This window comes from Ammodytes marinus (assembly GCF_949987685.1).
Source record: "Ammodytes marinus genome assembly, chromosome: 3".
Classification (NCBI taxonomy): Eukaryota; Metazoa; Chordata; class Actinopteri; order Uranoscopiformes; family Ammodytidae; genus Ammodytes; species Ammodytes marinus.
Window position 1 is genome coordinate 11,945,706 of NC_137232.1, and position 15,982 is coordinate 11,961,687.

Below are 15,982 nucleotides of genomic sequence, written 5' to 3' on the forward strand. Positions count from 1 at the left end.
ATTAGAAATAGAAGCAACCAGGCTGCAACTTCACACCACGCTCCCCAAATATAGTGTCTACTATTTTCTCCTACGAAAAAAAGAACAGGCATCTTCCAGGAACTAGTTTCTTGCAGTAAGAAAAAGTTGTCTACTTTAACTTTCCCTGCGTTCCAAATCATATACTTTTTCTTTTTACAACACTACATACTAAAGTACAGAAGAGTTTTAAGTCCACGGGAGAGAAAAAAGACATTTATTTAAATGTCAAGAATAAAGACGAATACTACAAAATGCTATTGGAGTTAGTGGGGCATTTATTTATTTTCCGCATACTACAATTGACATGCATGTATTGGAACATCCTAAATCTTTTTCTGGCATACTAAATAGTAGGGAAGTATGGGGATTGGAACGCAGGGTTTAGGCAAAGGGGTAAAAATGTGTTGCAAAAAATTCTCTTAAAAAAAGTACTCCATACAGCCATATGATGCAGCATGAATTAGTACATTCTCCATTTTGGTCAAGACAGAAACTTTCTGCATGGCAATTTTTTTTTTAGTTTGTCGTCATGTACAAACTTGCTCCAAATGCGGGAGATCACTTCATTTAATTTGGTCCTGGAGTATTGCTAAACACAGCTCCTCTGATAGAAGAAAAAACAAACTCTGGGCCATATTGGTTTGAGCTTAAATGTGCCATTAACAAAAAAACTGTGAAAAAGGGTAAGTTGATATTGAAAAAAAAAGGACTATATGGTCAAAGTTGACATTTTCTATCTAGATGTATAGTTTTTATATAGAATCCTCAGCTGAACTTCAAACAACTCATGGCAAATACTTTCTGCAAACCCAGTGTTATATCAAGCAGATAATAAATAAGTGTCAAAGTGGTATATCTGTTGACACACTTGTTATTTCTCAGTGTCTAACCCTCTTCAGCGATCACACACACACACACACAGTTCTGACAATCCTACGTCTCCGCTGGACATTTGTCTCTATTCAAAAATGACCCTTTTACAGCTGAGTTACCATAGTTATGTCATTTACATGGGAGAGCACTGGATGTGGGTTACATTGACATTGACAGAGATAGACAACAATTGGACACAGTGAAAGTGGACAACTCATACAAGTCATTAAAACATCAAAAGTTGCGGGGGGAAAAAAACTATTTATTATTACAAAGATATTCAACAATTTCCCAGGTCACACCCCTTGTATAACATGTAAATATTTAACTGAAGGAAAAAAAAATCAATGAATCCCAATAAATGCACTTGTTTAAAATGAATTTTCTACTCCTTTTTTTATTTTGCACACTGTAACGGTCTCTTCCACAGCACAGCGGAAGAGAAATGAACTGAAGCAAATGTGGTGACTGAATATTTTATTAGAACATCAGTATTGGCATATAATGTTTGTTTTTTTATAAAATTACTAGAAAAAAAATACAGGGCTGGTTCTTCTTCATGTGTTTTTGGAGTAGCGGCGTCGGACAGAGTCTCTGTAGAACAGGAAGATGCTCTCTGCAGCTTTCTGACTCACTGCTATACACTGCTGCAGCTGCAGGAGAAGAAAACAAATTCAAATATATTAAATTAGAATCAGGTTTATTGCCGTGTATAGTCACACACATACAACACATTTGCCGTGGTCTGATGGTGCACACAATAAACATGGATGTAGAGGGTATAAGGCAAAAGCAAATCAAATAATGGAAATAGAAAATTCCTAATAAAAATATTATGTGAAATAATTATTCATTTCAAAGAGAAGAGATGTACAACTCTTAAGTGTGATCAAAAATGTGCAAATGGTCAAAAGCTGGCTACTTTCTTTGATATCACGACATATAAAATCTCATAAACGTCAACAAACATCAGACTTGCAGCAGATTACAGACGGATCAAACACAATAATGGTTTGACAATGTATGTAGCAGTTTTTTTTTGGAGGGGAAAAAAAGCAACATTTGGCTTGTTTGTTTACTGACCTCGTGAACTGAAAACGACCCTTTGGTGGATGACATCATCACTTTGCGATCTTTACTGTCGATGGCAAATGTCATCAAAGCTCGACAATCCTGGAAACAAGACAAATGAAATAAACTCAGTGCTGACACATGTAGATACATCATCAATCCGTCACTGTGTTCTATTAAGTTATTGTTTCATACAGGGTAACCCCAGGGATCTCAAAGTTACATTTAAGACTTTTTAGTGGCATCTTAAATTTTATTTAAAGCAGCTCCGAGTAACATTTAAATATGTTTTAAACAGCCTCATGTTTCCTCTCATAATCATAAATTACCTTTAACAGCAAACGAGACCATCAGTGCAAAAAAATACTTTTTTATATAGTTTAGTTTTTATTACTGCATTTGGTCTGGTCGCACACCCAGTCCGATTTTCGGTTCGCTCGTGCAGGCTCTATGGTCACATATCCGTATTGGTCGCAGATTTCAGTGTGGCGCAGCAAAGCGATTTGAGAAGCCTATCCCTCCAGGTGAGGGAAGGGGAGCGGGAGCCTTGTTTGAGACAGTTGTTTGTCGTCATAATGACTGATAACGGGGCTGAACCATCAAAGAAAAAAAAGAAAATGCAATGAAGAAAAGCTAAAAGGGAGAGATAGGCGGGCGACGTATACACAATTTCACGGGAGCGAATTCGACAGCAGTGTTTACTCCTAAATGAATGAGCGGTAGCCTACTAAAACAAAGTTTACTTTGCCTCACCAGCATCATCAGATGACCATTATTCATCTGAAATAGTCATTATTTACAACAACATAAACACATTACCTCATCGTGATCCATACTAACTGCCGTCTCTCGTTCATTCGCTTTCTGTGAGGACACGTAATCTTTCAGCTCCGTGAGAGGTGACACTGCATCAACTCATTGCAATCAGGTGTGTGTAGCACTGACTGGCATTAGTTGATGCTGTGTCACTAACCACTCTCACGGAGCCGAAAAGAGTCCGGTACCCTCACACTTTCAAATGGTAAATGGTAAATGGACTTGTATAGCGCTATATCTCCGTTTATCACAGACCCAAAGCGCTTTACATTGTTTTTGTACACATTCACCCAGTCACACACACATTCATACACCGATAGCAGCAGCTACCACGCAGGGTAGGCTTAGCACTAGGGTGCTAAGCTAACTAAGCTAACTATCGGGAGCAATTCGGGGTTCAGTGTCTTGCCCAGGGACACTTCGACATGTGGCGGGGAGACGGGGGATCGAACCTCCGACCCTGCACACCAGAGGCGAACTCCCTACCCACTTCGCCACTGCCGCCCAACACACGGACATGCACTATATTGCTTCCTGATCATTTGAATCTCGCACGCCCGGCACGAGCTAGAAAACAGCTTCACGACAGCTGGCGTCGTAAAAATACTACCGCTTTTGTCCAAAGGGGCCGCCAACGTGCCATGTTACTCGTAGTGGCTTTAATGCCAATGTCATGGCCTCCTGGCAAAAGTAGGAAGGATACAATGAACATTCTGATGCATTTGTAGGTACTTTTAATAAACGTACCTAAACTCACATTAATATTTTTTTAGCACATTTACCTTTTCCTGAGCTGCGGTTGGGTCTGTGATGATCTGGCCGTCGGCGTCGATGGCACACGTCACTCCACAGAACAGACAGCTCATAGCCAGACCAGAGTCCATCAGAGCCATACAGGCTGCGTTCAGGTAGCAGGACAAGAGCTGGGGGACGGGGTAAAGGAAAGGACACTCACCAAGATAAAAACACATATCAGGGCGATTTCACAACTAAAAGTCCATACCAAGTTCCGAACCAATGTTAAAGACCTACTTCACCGGAGGAAATATGAAGGTGTATTGAACTCTGAGATCCTATGTAGCACAAGTGTGCAAATATTTCAGAAATCGGTTGATCCTAGCCTGTGAAAAGGCAGAAAGAGTGTTTTATGGTCTCACTGTCTAACCCTACATGTTCCCATGTGTGACATCACACATGGTAAAATGTAGGGTTAGGATTAACAGGACAGCTGGGCCAAGGGAAGACTGATGTAAGACTGAGGGAAGAAGAACCTCATTCATTATATTATAATAGCGATTTTATAATGATAGAACGCCGGTTCTGTATAGGTGAAGTATTCCTTTAATTTGTTTATATCCGCTGTATAGATTTGATCCACTTAGGTTTGGTTTCACATTGCAGTTTTGCGAGCGCAACTTTTCACAAACATCCTGTGGTCATCTATTCCCCCCCCCTCCCTCCTTGAAACCCAGAGGACATGCTAACTATGCTGATTCGCCATGAGAAGATTAGAAATGAACTGTGGTGAGTTCTAACTGAAGGATACTGAGCCGTCATCATGGAGAACCTGGAGAACGAGTGTGAGGGAGGATCGCGGGTGGAGAGACAGTAGCAGAGAACCCTCGCAGGTTTCTCTCACACTCTGCTCCTGGGATCGCTCACGCACTCCTGGGGGAGAAATACAATGTTAGGGATATTTACTAATATGATTCAGACAGGAAAACAACTGGCTCTCTTATTCCACCTTGTGGTGTGTTGTGGTTAGGTAGGAGAGGATATAGGATATAGGATTTAACGTGGCATATAATAAATGAACACACACTCACAATATGTTGCTTGTGGTGAATTTCCATTATCAGCATTGTCATGAATATTTTCACGAGAGACTTGAGTCAAACTTACATTTTCTGGTTTCCTCAAGAAGTAGCTTGTAACATGTATTTCCAAACTGATTTTTTGTTGTGTGTGTGTGTGTGTGTGTGTGTGTGTGTGTGTGTGTGTGTGTGTGTGTGTGTGTGTGCCTGCGTATGCGTTTGTGTGTACAATATACAGCTATAAATCCTCACACTGCATTGCAAGTACAGTATCCTGCATATACTATGTAACATATTATTTAATAATATATGTTATGCAGCATATCTTCCAGCTCAAGTCAAAAGTACGTTTTACCAAAGCTGTAAAGGTGCCAAAAGTCCAAAATAATAATCAGACTCCCAATAAACCAATCAAATAAAGCTACAGAAAGAGTAAATAACCCCTTACCTGGCAGTCCCACTTTAGGCTGCACCAACACCTCCAGCGTGGCCCGATCATAGATTTCTTTACTGACTTTGACCTCGGCCGGTCCGTACACTGCGGCCAACACACTTGTATCTCCTTTGGACCAGAACAAGAAAAATTGGGATTATTCAACTATTTTAATAATAGATCTCCAGATATAGTGTGGATGCGTTATTCTGCAGACGTAGATTTATCACCAGTCCAGTTGGAAAATGCATTTACAAATATCGAGACAGCATCCAGTATAATAATCTGCAATACAGTAGCTTATAAACTGTGGATAAACAAAACACATAGCACAATCAATGGGATATATTAGGCAGTGTGTTGTGATCGGTTGTGATGCATTGCAATGGCAGGACAGGAACTGTATCTCACCACTTCGAGCTGACAAAATCACATTTTGAACATATCTGGGTAATCGTTACCTTGGACGAACGACGCTGAACCATCGGGTCGAGACAATAACATCTGTTCACAACCAAACTCCCTCAGAGAGACACTGGAAGGGCCGCACACCTCCATCACGATCACGCTTCTCTCACGGTGGGAATGAGTGAGTCGCACGAGAGTGACGTCGCTCTGTTTTGCCACTTTGAGACCCATACTGATGACATAAGCATTGAGATTGTACTCCTTCTTGATGCATTTTAAATAATTTCACTAAGAGGATAAAGTATCTGTATTAAAACCATGGGAAAAAAAAGTGTGCAGTAATATTTTCTAACTTCTGATATTACTTCTGAGAGAAAATGAACACGACCGCTTCATGAGCATTATTTTATTTTACAAGTATTAACCGGAAGTCTTGGTCTGCTTTTATTTCTACATTGAAGTGCGCTTGACGAATTGTATAGATTGCAATACTGTAATGTAACCACAAGATGGCAGTAAACAGTGCCAATTTTAAATAAGTACAAATATAAGATAGCAATATAAGAAACACATAATACACTTCCGGAAATAAGGCATTGTAGCTAGGCTATGTTGTAGATTTAGTTATTTTATTTTTGAAAGAGTTGACGGAATAGAAGAGGTTGTCATAGACCATCATAGTCGCGGACTTGATTATTTAAGTAGCCGTTCGTTCTCCCATGGGACCACTAGAGGGCAGTGTTCGCTACACTTCCATTCAAAAGGCTTTAATGGCATGTAACAATGTTTTGGAAGGGACACTTTTATAAACAGTAATATAATATATAATTATTATTAACACATTTATATTCCTATAAAAACAGCACCACTCCAAGTAGCAGCATTTCAAAGGGCTTAAATATGTAATAATAAACAAATAGTCATCATAGTAGAAATCAGTCATTCATAAAACAAAGTTAAATAAGAATAATATTTTAAAGCATGATTGTGTATTGCACTTGAGGGGTATTGAACTTGTCCATCTAGGTGTAATACAAATTGGTTCCTTCACATAATACAGTAGATTAGGGCTGATTAACAGGTGTATTTTTCTTTCTCTCTCTCTCTCTTATTTTGAGTTTTATTTTTGAAGTTTTGACCGGATGTCGTCTCCTCGCCCCTAGTGTTGGGATCCGGGATATTTGACCTGTGATTGTGATGGTGGCTGCTGCTCTGCAGACAGGATACAATTAAACGCGTGTTGTTTGTCGGCCCATAAACATATTTACAGTAGAATTTAACAGTTTGCGTAGACGACAGGTGCCAGTAGAATCAATGGCGGCGGCTGTGAGGAGCATGAATAAGATGTATGGACTTTGTTTCCACGCTGTTCGTCAGACGGCTGGACTAAAGGCGTCTAGACTGCTCCAACACAGAGCCTTCAGAGTCGGGGTGAGTTTGAAATAACCCCCAATAATGTGGTTGTTTTGCTACATAGCTTAGCTTTAGCTCAACGGCACGAAAGGTCGTAGGTTTGTAAACGTTGCAAATGTGATGTTGTTAAGGTGATAGCTCCGGTGGACCCAAATATCGCGAGACATTGTGAGACAGCTGTTTTAGGGGACAACCTTGCCCAACATATCGTGTCGTAGTTTTATGAAATTTGCCTCGTTTGTGATGACAAATGCATCATATCTTTTATGTTGCATATCTGGCACTAGAGCAGCCGGTATGTGTCGTTATAACTGCAGAGCTTTACGTGTGTATCTCGCTTCGTTCCCATTGGTCGAACGGAGGGGCGTGAGGTTTACACTTCCGTATTCAAGTTCAACTTGAAAGACAAGTGATGGGGACTAAAAGTAACATTAGCACTGTTGTCTGTCCTTATGAAATATACTAAATAAACAAGTTGATATTATTAATGTTGATCAATAATAGACCATAGCTTCCTTCATTCTCAGGATAATTTCCTGTTTGTGCTGAAACATATGTTCATATTCATCATCATCATAATCAACCTTTTTTTATTAGACTCAAGGTCCATTTAAAAGACATACAATACAAAAAATAGACAACACACACATAAATAAGAATAAAAACATTCCGACCAATTATAAAAGGCCCTTATACCAATGTCTCCAAAGGTATGGTAGCGTACTGCAGTATAACTTTGACAGCAGCATTATAATTTCATTCTTTAAGTCATTCACGTGACCGATAAATCGGTACAAATTGTTTATCCTAACTGCCAACAATGTATATTTATTATTGTGGTATAAAGACATGCTACTATGGGACAACATCCTATCAGCCCGGGAAATCACACATCTGTTTTTATAGACGAGAAAATGTGTCCATATTCCAGCACAATTATTTCTTAACATTCACTAAGTCATAATGCAAAAAGTTGTGTTTTCCATTCAGTGTCAACAAAACAGCTGCCGAATGTTTTTCTTTGAATGCCTTTGAGAGAAAGAAGAATCCGTCTCTTGTGGCGTCTATTTTAAGACCTAGCCTTCCTTTTTCTGTTTCCATTTTAACCTGTCATTTTTCTCTTATTTAAATGTTTTATTTCTATTCATTCACTTTTTCTAATGTGTATTATGTATTTAAATGTGCCCCTGTAAAGCACTTTGAATGGCCTTGTGTCTGAATTGTGCTATATAAATAAACTGGCCTTGCCTTTGTCATAGTCATGTTAATAATAAATAACTAAAGGCTTGTTTTGGAATCTTCCAGGCCGTGCACCGACAGGAGCCCTTTGACTCCACACTGGAGAAGCCTCAGTTCCCCGGAGCCTCGGCAGAGTTCATAGAGCATCTTGAGTTCATCCAGCCCAACGTCATCTCTGGGATCCCCGTGTACCGCGTCATGGACAGGCAGGGCAACATCATCAACCCCTCTCAAGACCCTAAGGTACAGTCTGCCTGGCTGACCACAATGCTGCATTTTTTAAAAAAAAATAATATATTTTTTTAGGTGTTTTAACCTTTTTATTGATATTTGAGGAGAAGAGTTAGAGGGGGTGGCATGCAGTAAAGGCCCCCAAGATTGATATGTAAACTAGACAGACATTTTTCCCTATTTGTCGCTGTGCAAAGTTTAGTTTTTACTTAAGCCTGAAAAGCAGTTGTTATATAGACACACACATTTTAAACGTCCCCTGAGGGCGAAATTGCGAAAGCTCAAAACATCCTTGGGCTCCCACAATCCCCCGCCGCTATGTCTTAATCACACACTGCACTTTTCAACAAAGTCATTTTCTTTTTGTTTGTTATTGTACTTTTTTTTTTCTGGATGAATGAGAACAAACAAACAGACAAAGAACACATAGGGCAAGCATGGGCCATACTAGAGTGTGAGATTAACAAAAAAAGGACAGGAAAAAAGAACAGGAAAATGTACAATTAAAGTGGGTTACATTCCATACAGTAAGGCAAGGCACGTTTATTTATATAGCACAATTCAGACACAGGGCCATTCAAAGTACTTTACAGCGGCAAAATTAAGATACACAATACACATTAGAAAAGCGAATGAATAAAACATTTAAAAGCGAATGAATAGAAATAGAACATTTAAATTAAATAAAAATTACAGGTTAAAATGGAAACAGAAAAGTCATCAGACTTGATTTAAAAGAACTGAGAGTTGCAACAGTCCTCAGGTTTTCTGGGAGTTTGTTCCAGATATTTGGTGCATACAAACTAAAAGCTGCTTCTCCTCGTTTAGTCCTAACTCTGGGGACTGTAAGTAGACCTGTCCCAGATGACCTAAGGGCAGTAGACGGACCATTTCAACAAAGTGAATGTGTTGGTTGTCTTGTGTTTGTTCTGTTCTCAGCTCTCCAAAGAGGAAGTGTTGAACTGTTATCAGAAGATGACTCTGCTCAACACCATGGACCGCATCCTCTACGAGTCACAGAGACAGGTTCCTTATTCTGCTTTTTTTTGCATTTCCTGTTTTAACCATAAAACAGCGGAAGAGTCTTAAAGCTCACATACTATGCTCATTTTAGGGTTTAAGATTGACATTTTTGATTTCACAAGGGGAGATAAAAAGATCATTGAACACAGGTTTTCAGAAAAGTGGAGGTGGAGTAAAAGAGAGCGGGTTGTTTTTAAGAATAGAATAGAATCCAATAGAATCTTTATTGTCATTGCAGGTACAGGCATACAATATGAAATTGCAGGGCTACTTCGACCAGTGCATAATAAATATCATACTTTGGGAGTCTGTAGTAACAGCGGGGACTGATAATAATGTTGGAAAAAAAAAAACATTAAAAAAATGTTAGGTGACTTTACATTGTTTCTGTTCCAGGGTCGTATCTCCTTCTACATGACCAACTACGGAGAGGAGGGGACGCACATCGGCAGTGCTGCGGCTCTGGACCCCAGCGACATCGTGTTCGGTCAATACAGAGAAGCTGGTGAGCAGCAGACAGTGTGTGGTGGTTTAGGGTTCCCCGACAGCTTTGAAACATTTTGATAACCATCTAAGCAATGTACCTTAGAACGGTATTTTCTCTACTCTTTTACAGTCGTTTGTTTTTGCTCTTAAAAAATAATAATCCAAAAATAGAGTATTTATTATTATCTTTTTTATTATATTTTCGCATCAAATTGTTTTAAGTTGTTATAATTGTCTCTTTCTTCACTAGCACTTTGAAACCGTGTTTTTTTTTTGGGGGGGGGGGGGGGGGCAACTTTAGCTCAGTTGGTAGGGCGTCCCCCTCCCGGGCCGGGCCCAGCAGCAGACCCGGGTTCGATTCCCACCCGCGGTCGTTCTCTGCATGTCACTCCCCTCTCTGCCCCATTTCACCTCTGTCTCTCTGCACTGTCAATAAAGCATAAAAATGCCAAAAAAAAAAATGTTGAAAAGATGTTTTTTTTCATCTTGTGAGTGACAGGTTTATAATTCCTTTGCAGTATTGTAATAATCACCCTAACCCTACTAGCCATCTACAATTTGGTTGTACACTGTACAATGACAATAAAGGATTCTGATTCTGTGTTGTCCTGCAGGCGTGCTGATGTACCGCGGGTTCCCTCTGGATATGTTCATGGCTCAGTGCTACGCTAACGTGGACGACCTGGGGAAAGGCCGACAGATGCCCGTCCACTACGGATCCAAAGACCTCAACTTTGTGACCATCTCCTCTCCTCTGGCCACTCAGATTCCACAGGGTGAGAACAGTTAAAAGGCATTGAATTGGTGGCGCTCCGGTGGTGTAGTGGATAGAGCGCGTACGATATTGGCTCCGGGCCTTCGTTGCAGTGGTCGCGGGTTCAAATCCGACCCGTGGACCTTTACTGCAGGTCATCCCCCCTCTCTCTCTCTGTCTCCCCATTTCAACTCTATTTCTCTCCATACTATCAAATAAAGCTTGAAAATGCCCAAAAAATATTTAAAAAAAAAGAAAAAGAAAAAAGGCATTGAATGAGTTAATCTAAAAATAAGGCCTAAATTAGTATTAAATTGTCTTAAATAAATCTTCCAAAATTCTTAATTTGCTAAGACTTTATGATGTATTTTTACTCTTTGGCCAAAATTGCTCCCTAACCCAAAGTAATTCATGTCAATTTTTCTCTACAGTTCGGGTATTGTACAATTGGTCTTCAATTTTAAATTGCAATGGCTTTTAGAAAGCTAACTTAACTTGCGTTAAGCTGTAGGGACCCTGTAAGTAGATACATGCAACTATGGATATTTCTATATTCCTATCCGATGTGTTTTTTTTCAGCGGCCGGAGCGGCATATGCAGTGAAGAGAGAAAACGCAAACCGTGCTGTGATCTGTTACTTCGGAGAGGGAGCGGCCAGCGAAGGGGACGCTCACGCCGGCTTCAACTTCTCGGCGACCCTGGAGTGTCCCATCATCTTCTTCTGTCGTAACAACGGCTACGCTATCTCCACGCCAACCAACGAACAGTACAGGGGAGACGGCATCGGTAAGAGGATTTCTTTTTCTTCTTTTTTTAAGATTTGTTTTTATTAACAGAAGCTCACATTGCAGTTCAAACAATGTTTCAAGTTCCATTCCTGCATTTGGAAACATTTACAAAATAATAAAAGTACAAAAATACTTAGCAAAAAATAAATGATATCTCAGTATCGACAAAGAAAACATGGACATTTTTACTAAAATCCTCAACCGCATTTTATAACATTCAGATTTCAGATTGTATTGTCATTGTGCAAACTTGTACAACGAAATTGGGTGGTGCTCACCAACAATAAATGAATAAATATGCGAATAAAAATATGAGTGTCTCTTTAAAAACAATACGGTAGAGGATTCTGCATGTCCAGTGGGGGAGGGGTGGGGTGTCAGGCATATTCCTCAGCCTGTTTCATTCATTTAACCTTTATTCGTACTCGAGAGATCATTGAGGGCTGACCATCAATTCCTATGATCTTAAGTCAAACAAGACATGGCAAAGCAAAAACAAACACGATATGCAAGGCAAATACATCAAATACACCACAAGCTGATATAAAGAAGCCAAACCATTGAAACATTTAGACAGCGATGTAGAACAGCTGCAATGAAAATTACGTTGACTGACATATTTGTTGATGCTATATTTACACTTGACACAATATTTCTAACACATCTCATATAGCCTACTCTATTTTCAGTACTTACATCGTGTACATAATGTAGTAAAATGTTCATACTTATTATTATTGTTAGGCTATACCTTGTGGCATATTCTTTATACATTTCTTTTCTACATGTCTATTCTACATTAGAGCAACTGTAACAAAGCGAATTTCCCCCCAGGGATCTATTTAGTGTCTTATTCTGAACACGTTTCATTGTTTCTCCTTACAGCGGCCCGTGGTCCAGGTTACGGTATGCAGTCCATCCGTGTTGATGGTAACGATGTGTTCGCTGTGTACAATGCAACAAAGGAGGCGCGCCGCAGAGCTGTGGCTGAGAACCAGCCCTTCCTCATCGAGGCAATGACATACAGGTCAGTGGATGATATTTATTAGAATATTATTTAATATCCAGTGTATCGGGGCGTAGTGGATAGAGCGCGCACCATACCTTCGTTGCAGTGGTCGCGGGTTCGAGTCCTTTAGGTCATCCCCCTTCTCTCTGTGTCTCCCCATTTCAACTCAATACTGTCAAATAAAGCTTGAAAATTCCCAAAAATAACCTTTAAAAAATATATATATATATTCAGTGTATCTTCAGAATTGGCCACCGTAGCACAGTTAAGTCTCTTTTCATTCATTTTAAAATAACTTTAATTTGATTCGACTATTTCTTCATTGTCTCTGTAAATTAATGTAAAGCTCATTGTAACTTGGTTTTTTAAAAGCACTTTATAAATAGGTATTTATGAAAAAAATATATTTAGGTTTTTCTTTTTAAATTTCTTTGTATTTCTTTCCATTCGATTTTCCAATGTCTATTCAATACTTAGTATATTTTAATCTTGATGTCTTTCATGCCCCTGTAAAGCACTTTGAATGGCCTTGTGTCTGAATTGTGCTATAGAAAAATAAACTTGCCTTGTGCCTTTTTTGTTCAGAATTGGTCACCACAGCACCAGTGACGACAGCTCTGCGTACCGCTCTGTGGACGAGGTGAACTACTGGGACAAGCAGGACCATCCCATCTCCAGGCTGAGACACTACATGACGGCCCGGGACTGGTGGAGCGAGGAGGACGAGAGGACCTGGAGGAAGCAGTCCCGCAAGACCGTTATGGAGGCCTTCGAGAGGGCCGAGAAACGCCTCAAGCCCAACCCCGAACTCATGTTCACCGACGTATACCAGGAGATGACGCCCAATCTGATGAGACAGCGGGATGCCATGTGGAGGCACGTCAATCAGTACAAAGAGCACTACCCACTCGACATGTTCGCTAAGTAACTAGGACAATAGAAATAAAAAAAATGGAACCACTTGTGATTTTGGTGTAAACTAATGTAAAAGGAGTGGGCGAGGGTTGAGTCTATGGGATAAACTGCTGCACAACTTTAAAAGGTGAAGTCAGCGATTCTGGAGAATGCTTGTCGTAAATCCAGTGAATATCTTCTCACGATCCGCTAACAAGTGTTTTTAAAAAAGTGATTTTGACAACAAGCGTTCTCCAGAAATGCCGTCTCCACCTTTTTAACAATGTATTCAATAGTAATATAGTTTTGATATGACATGTTTTTTTTTTCTGCCCCACAGCGGGAGAGATGGAAGAATGTGCTTTCATAAATATTGTATCTTCACGCCTCTGGGTTTTGGTGCCTTAAAAGTTAATTTACTGTCATTAGTAAAAGCTACTAACTCTATGAAGTGCACATTTCTTTTTCACAGTATTTCCAAAAGGTCAACAATGTCCTTTTCAGTTTTAAAGTGCAGCAAAAAAACCAGCTGGTCAAGTTTGAAATGCGTTATGCAAACAAAACAAAACATACAAACAGAGCAATAACCGGTGGAGGTTTTGCCCCTATCGTCTATGTTCCCTCTCGTGTCACTTTCCTCTGTAGTATTTAACAGGTTTCCTAGTGTATCATTGAGGTGACTTAACTTGTGTTAAATAACCGTTTGAGTGCTTTTTACTTTAGCATATACACCCAATTTTTAGATGGGTTTGTGTGCTGTAATGCTGTTACGCACTACATTAAATCCCAGAGCTGTACACCCGCCTAACTCATGATATATGTTTGGTGTTTTGTGGAAAATAAACTATGGAAATTTCAGTGGTCTTGGTTGACAATTTATTTTATTTTATTTGAATTCACAGGCAAACTGGCTCATCTAAATGTTACTGAGTTGTGAAATATCTTCAATGATTAAAAAGGTGGAGTCAGCAATTCTGGAGACTGCTTTTCAAAATTAGTGACTTATCTCCTCACGATCAGCTTCCTGTAACGTACTGTGTCTGAGCTGAATAGAAATCCATTGTTAATACACAGCCTAGGCTCTGTAAATGGGCAAGTTGCTTGCTACAGGTGGGCCCCTTTGTTTACAGCCCAGGCAGTGTTTTTTTTCCAGTGCACAATAAGGACAGGTAGCAGATCGTGAGGAGATATTCACTGATTTTTGACAAGCGTTCTCCAGAATCACTGACTCTACCTTTAAATTGCCCACACTAAATGCTGAACATGTCTACTATGATAGCTGGTGTTTTTTACAAGTCCATGCAAAATGTGAACAGCACAAAACTCAGTTCATCTTGCTGCGTCATCTCTTACCACGTCCTCAAACTGTCAGTGTTCTCTTCATTGACTCGCCAGTCCAGCTCAACAAGTCAACAAGGGGCTGTGGATTCCCTTCCACAGCGTTTTTATCTGCTTAGGGGAGCGCTGGTGGGCCAGAATAAGATCTCTATGTACACACAGATTCTCGCGGTCCTGCTCTTTAACGTCAAAGGTGTGAAAGTGGGCGTGTGCTTCTGGTGAAACTCCCAGCGCCTTACAGCACATTCCCATGTAGACGTCATCCATGGGGAAAAGGGGAATAACTCTCGAAACAGAATATAAGGGTTTAAGCAACGCCCCAGATATAAGAAACCCACCTCCACCGGCGTAGGCAGGGTACGGCCCGTCATAGAAACTCTTGGGGATATAATATTTACTTTTGGGGTCTCTGAGGGGACTTGCGTTGTTTATGACATGTCCGGCGTACAACCGAGAGGCCTTGGAATGCTCCAGGGACTGCAGGTACCTTAGCAACGCAGGTGTGTTCACAAACACGTCATCATCTCCACTGAAGACGAAGGACACTTTGGGACAGTGTTTAGGCGTCCACCGGAGCAGCATGGTCACTTTGAGGGTCAGATGTGGGAGAGATTCGTTAAAGTCCCATTGCACGAGGTCCCCAAAATGTCGGGCTTCAAATGCCAGTAGCGCGCTGAGGTCAGGGTCATCCGGTGGGGAGCTACCCAACAGAAACACGCGGTGAATTCTCTTCCCATTCTGATAAACCCCCTCTCGGCCCCAAGTCTCCCGCACCGCTTGTCTCCGCTCAAAGTTCGCAGGAATGGATTTGATGGCCATAAGCAGAAAGGTGTTATTGTGTCCGTCTCTGCACTTGTTGGGTTGGTTGATGAGGAGTGGAGGGGAGCGGCAGTTCATGTGTTGCAGAAAGTCCTGTAATACAACTGGGTAGGAGGCAACGTCGTGCACATTGGTTTGTAGAAGTTCTCGGTTGGTTTCCCTGCATTTGGACCAATTGTAGTCGCGTCTGAAAGAGCCCTTCTTGTCCAAATTTGCCAGGGACGAATGCAGCAGGCGATTCCAGTAGGCCCCATTTTGAGGGATGGCGTGTCTGAATTCAACAGAAACAGATCTAGGGATAGGAGTAGGCCTAGACTTATTGGGCACTTTAAGTTGATGTAGGTCTACAGTGGAGTTATTTTGCGCGGTTGATTGTGTGTTCACATCTCTATTTAGGACTTGGATGGTGGCGGGGGCCTTTAAGAGTTTTTCTGGCCCGGGACTTGGACTGTGGCTCGTCTCTATGTGTAACGTTGAGTAAAAGAATAACAACAATAGTGTGACAAGGACAACCATGGCACTGGAGGATCGAATGAGTCTCATTGGTTCGAA

At 40.6% G+C, this 15,982-nt stretch overlaps 3 protein-coding genes across 3 annotated transcripts; 1 reads left to right on the forward strand and 2 right to left on the reverse strand.

Annotated features, from left to right (window-relative positions):
- Positions 1–1,135: 1,135 nt before the first annotated feature.
- exosc5 (exosome component 5) lies at positions 1,136–5,617 on the reverse strand. Its single transcript, XM_080025315.1, has 6 exons — positions 5,490–5,617; positions 5,044–5,157; positions 4,328–4,449; positions 3,564–3,704; positions 1,978–2,067; positions 1,136–1,547 (listed from the first exon to the last, which is right to left on the reverse strand). Exons 1-6 carry the CDS (start codon positions 5,584–5,586, stop codon positions 1,452–1,454), a joined length of 660 nt encoding a protein of 219 aa, XP_079881441.1. The 5' UTR covers positions 5,587–5,617; the 3' UTR covers positions 1,136–1,451.
- Positions 5,618–6,615: 998 nt separating this feature from the next.
- bckdha (branched chain keto acid dehydrogenase E1 subunit alpha) lies at positions 6,616–14,125 on the forward strand. Its single transcript, XM_080052677.1, has 8 exons — positions 6,616–6,867; positions 8,155–8,331; positions 9,259–9,345; positions 9,739–9,847; positions 10,443–10,604; positions 11,162–11,368; positions 12,256–12,397; positions 12,965–14,125. Exons 1-8 carry the CDS (start codon positions 6,751–6,753, stop codon positions 13,305–13,307), a joined length of 1,344 nt encoding a protein of 447 aa, XP_079908803.1. The 5' UTR covers positions 6,616–6,750; the 3' UTR covers positions 13,308–14,125.
- Positions 14,126–14,313: 188 nt separating this feature from the next.
- On the reverse strand, positions 14,314–15,973 carry b3gnt2l (UDP-GlcNAc:betaGal beta-1,3-N-acetylglucosaminyltransferase 2, like; the record flags this gene model as incomplete). Its single annotated transcript, XM_080024724.1, has 1 exon — positions 14,314–15,973. One exon carries the CDS (start codon positions 15,971–15,973, stop codon positions 14,675–14,677), a length of 1,299 nt encoding a protein of 432 aa, XP_079880850.1. The 3' UTR covers positions 14,314–14,674.
- Between the last annotated feature and the right edge of the window lie 9 nt (positions 15,974–15,982).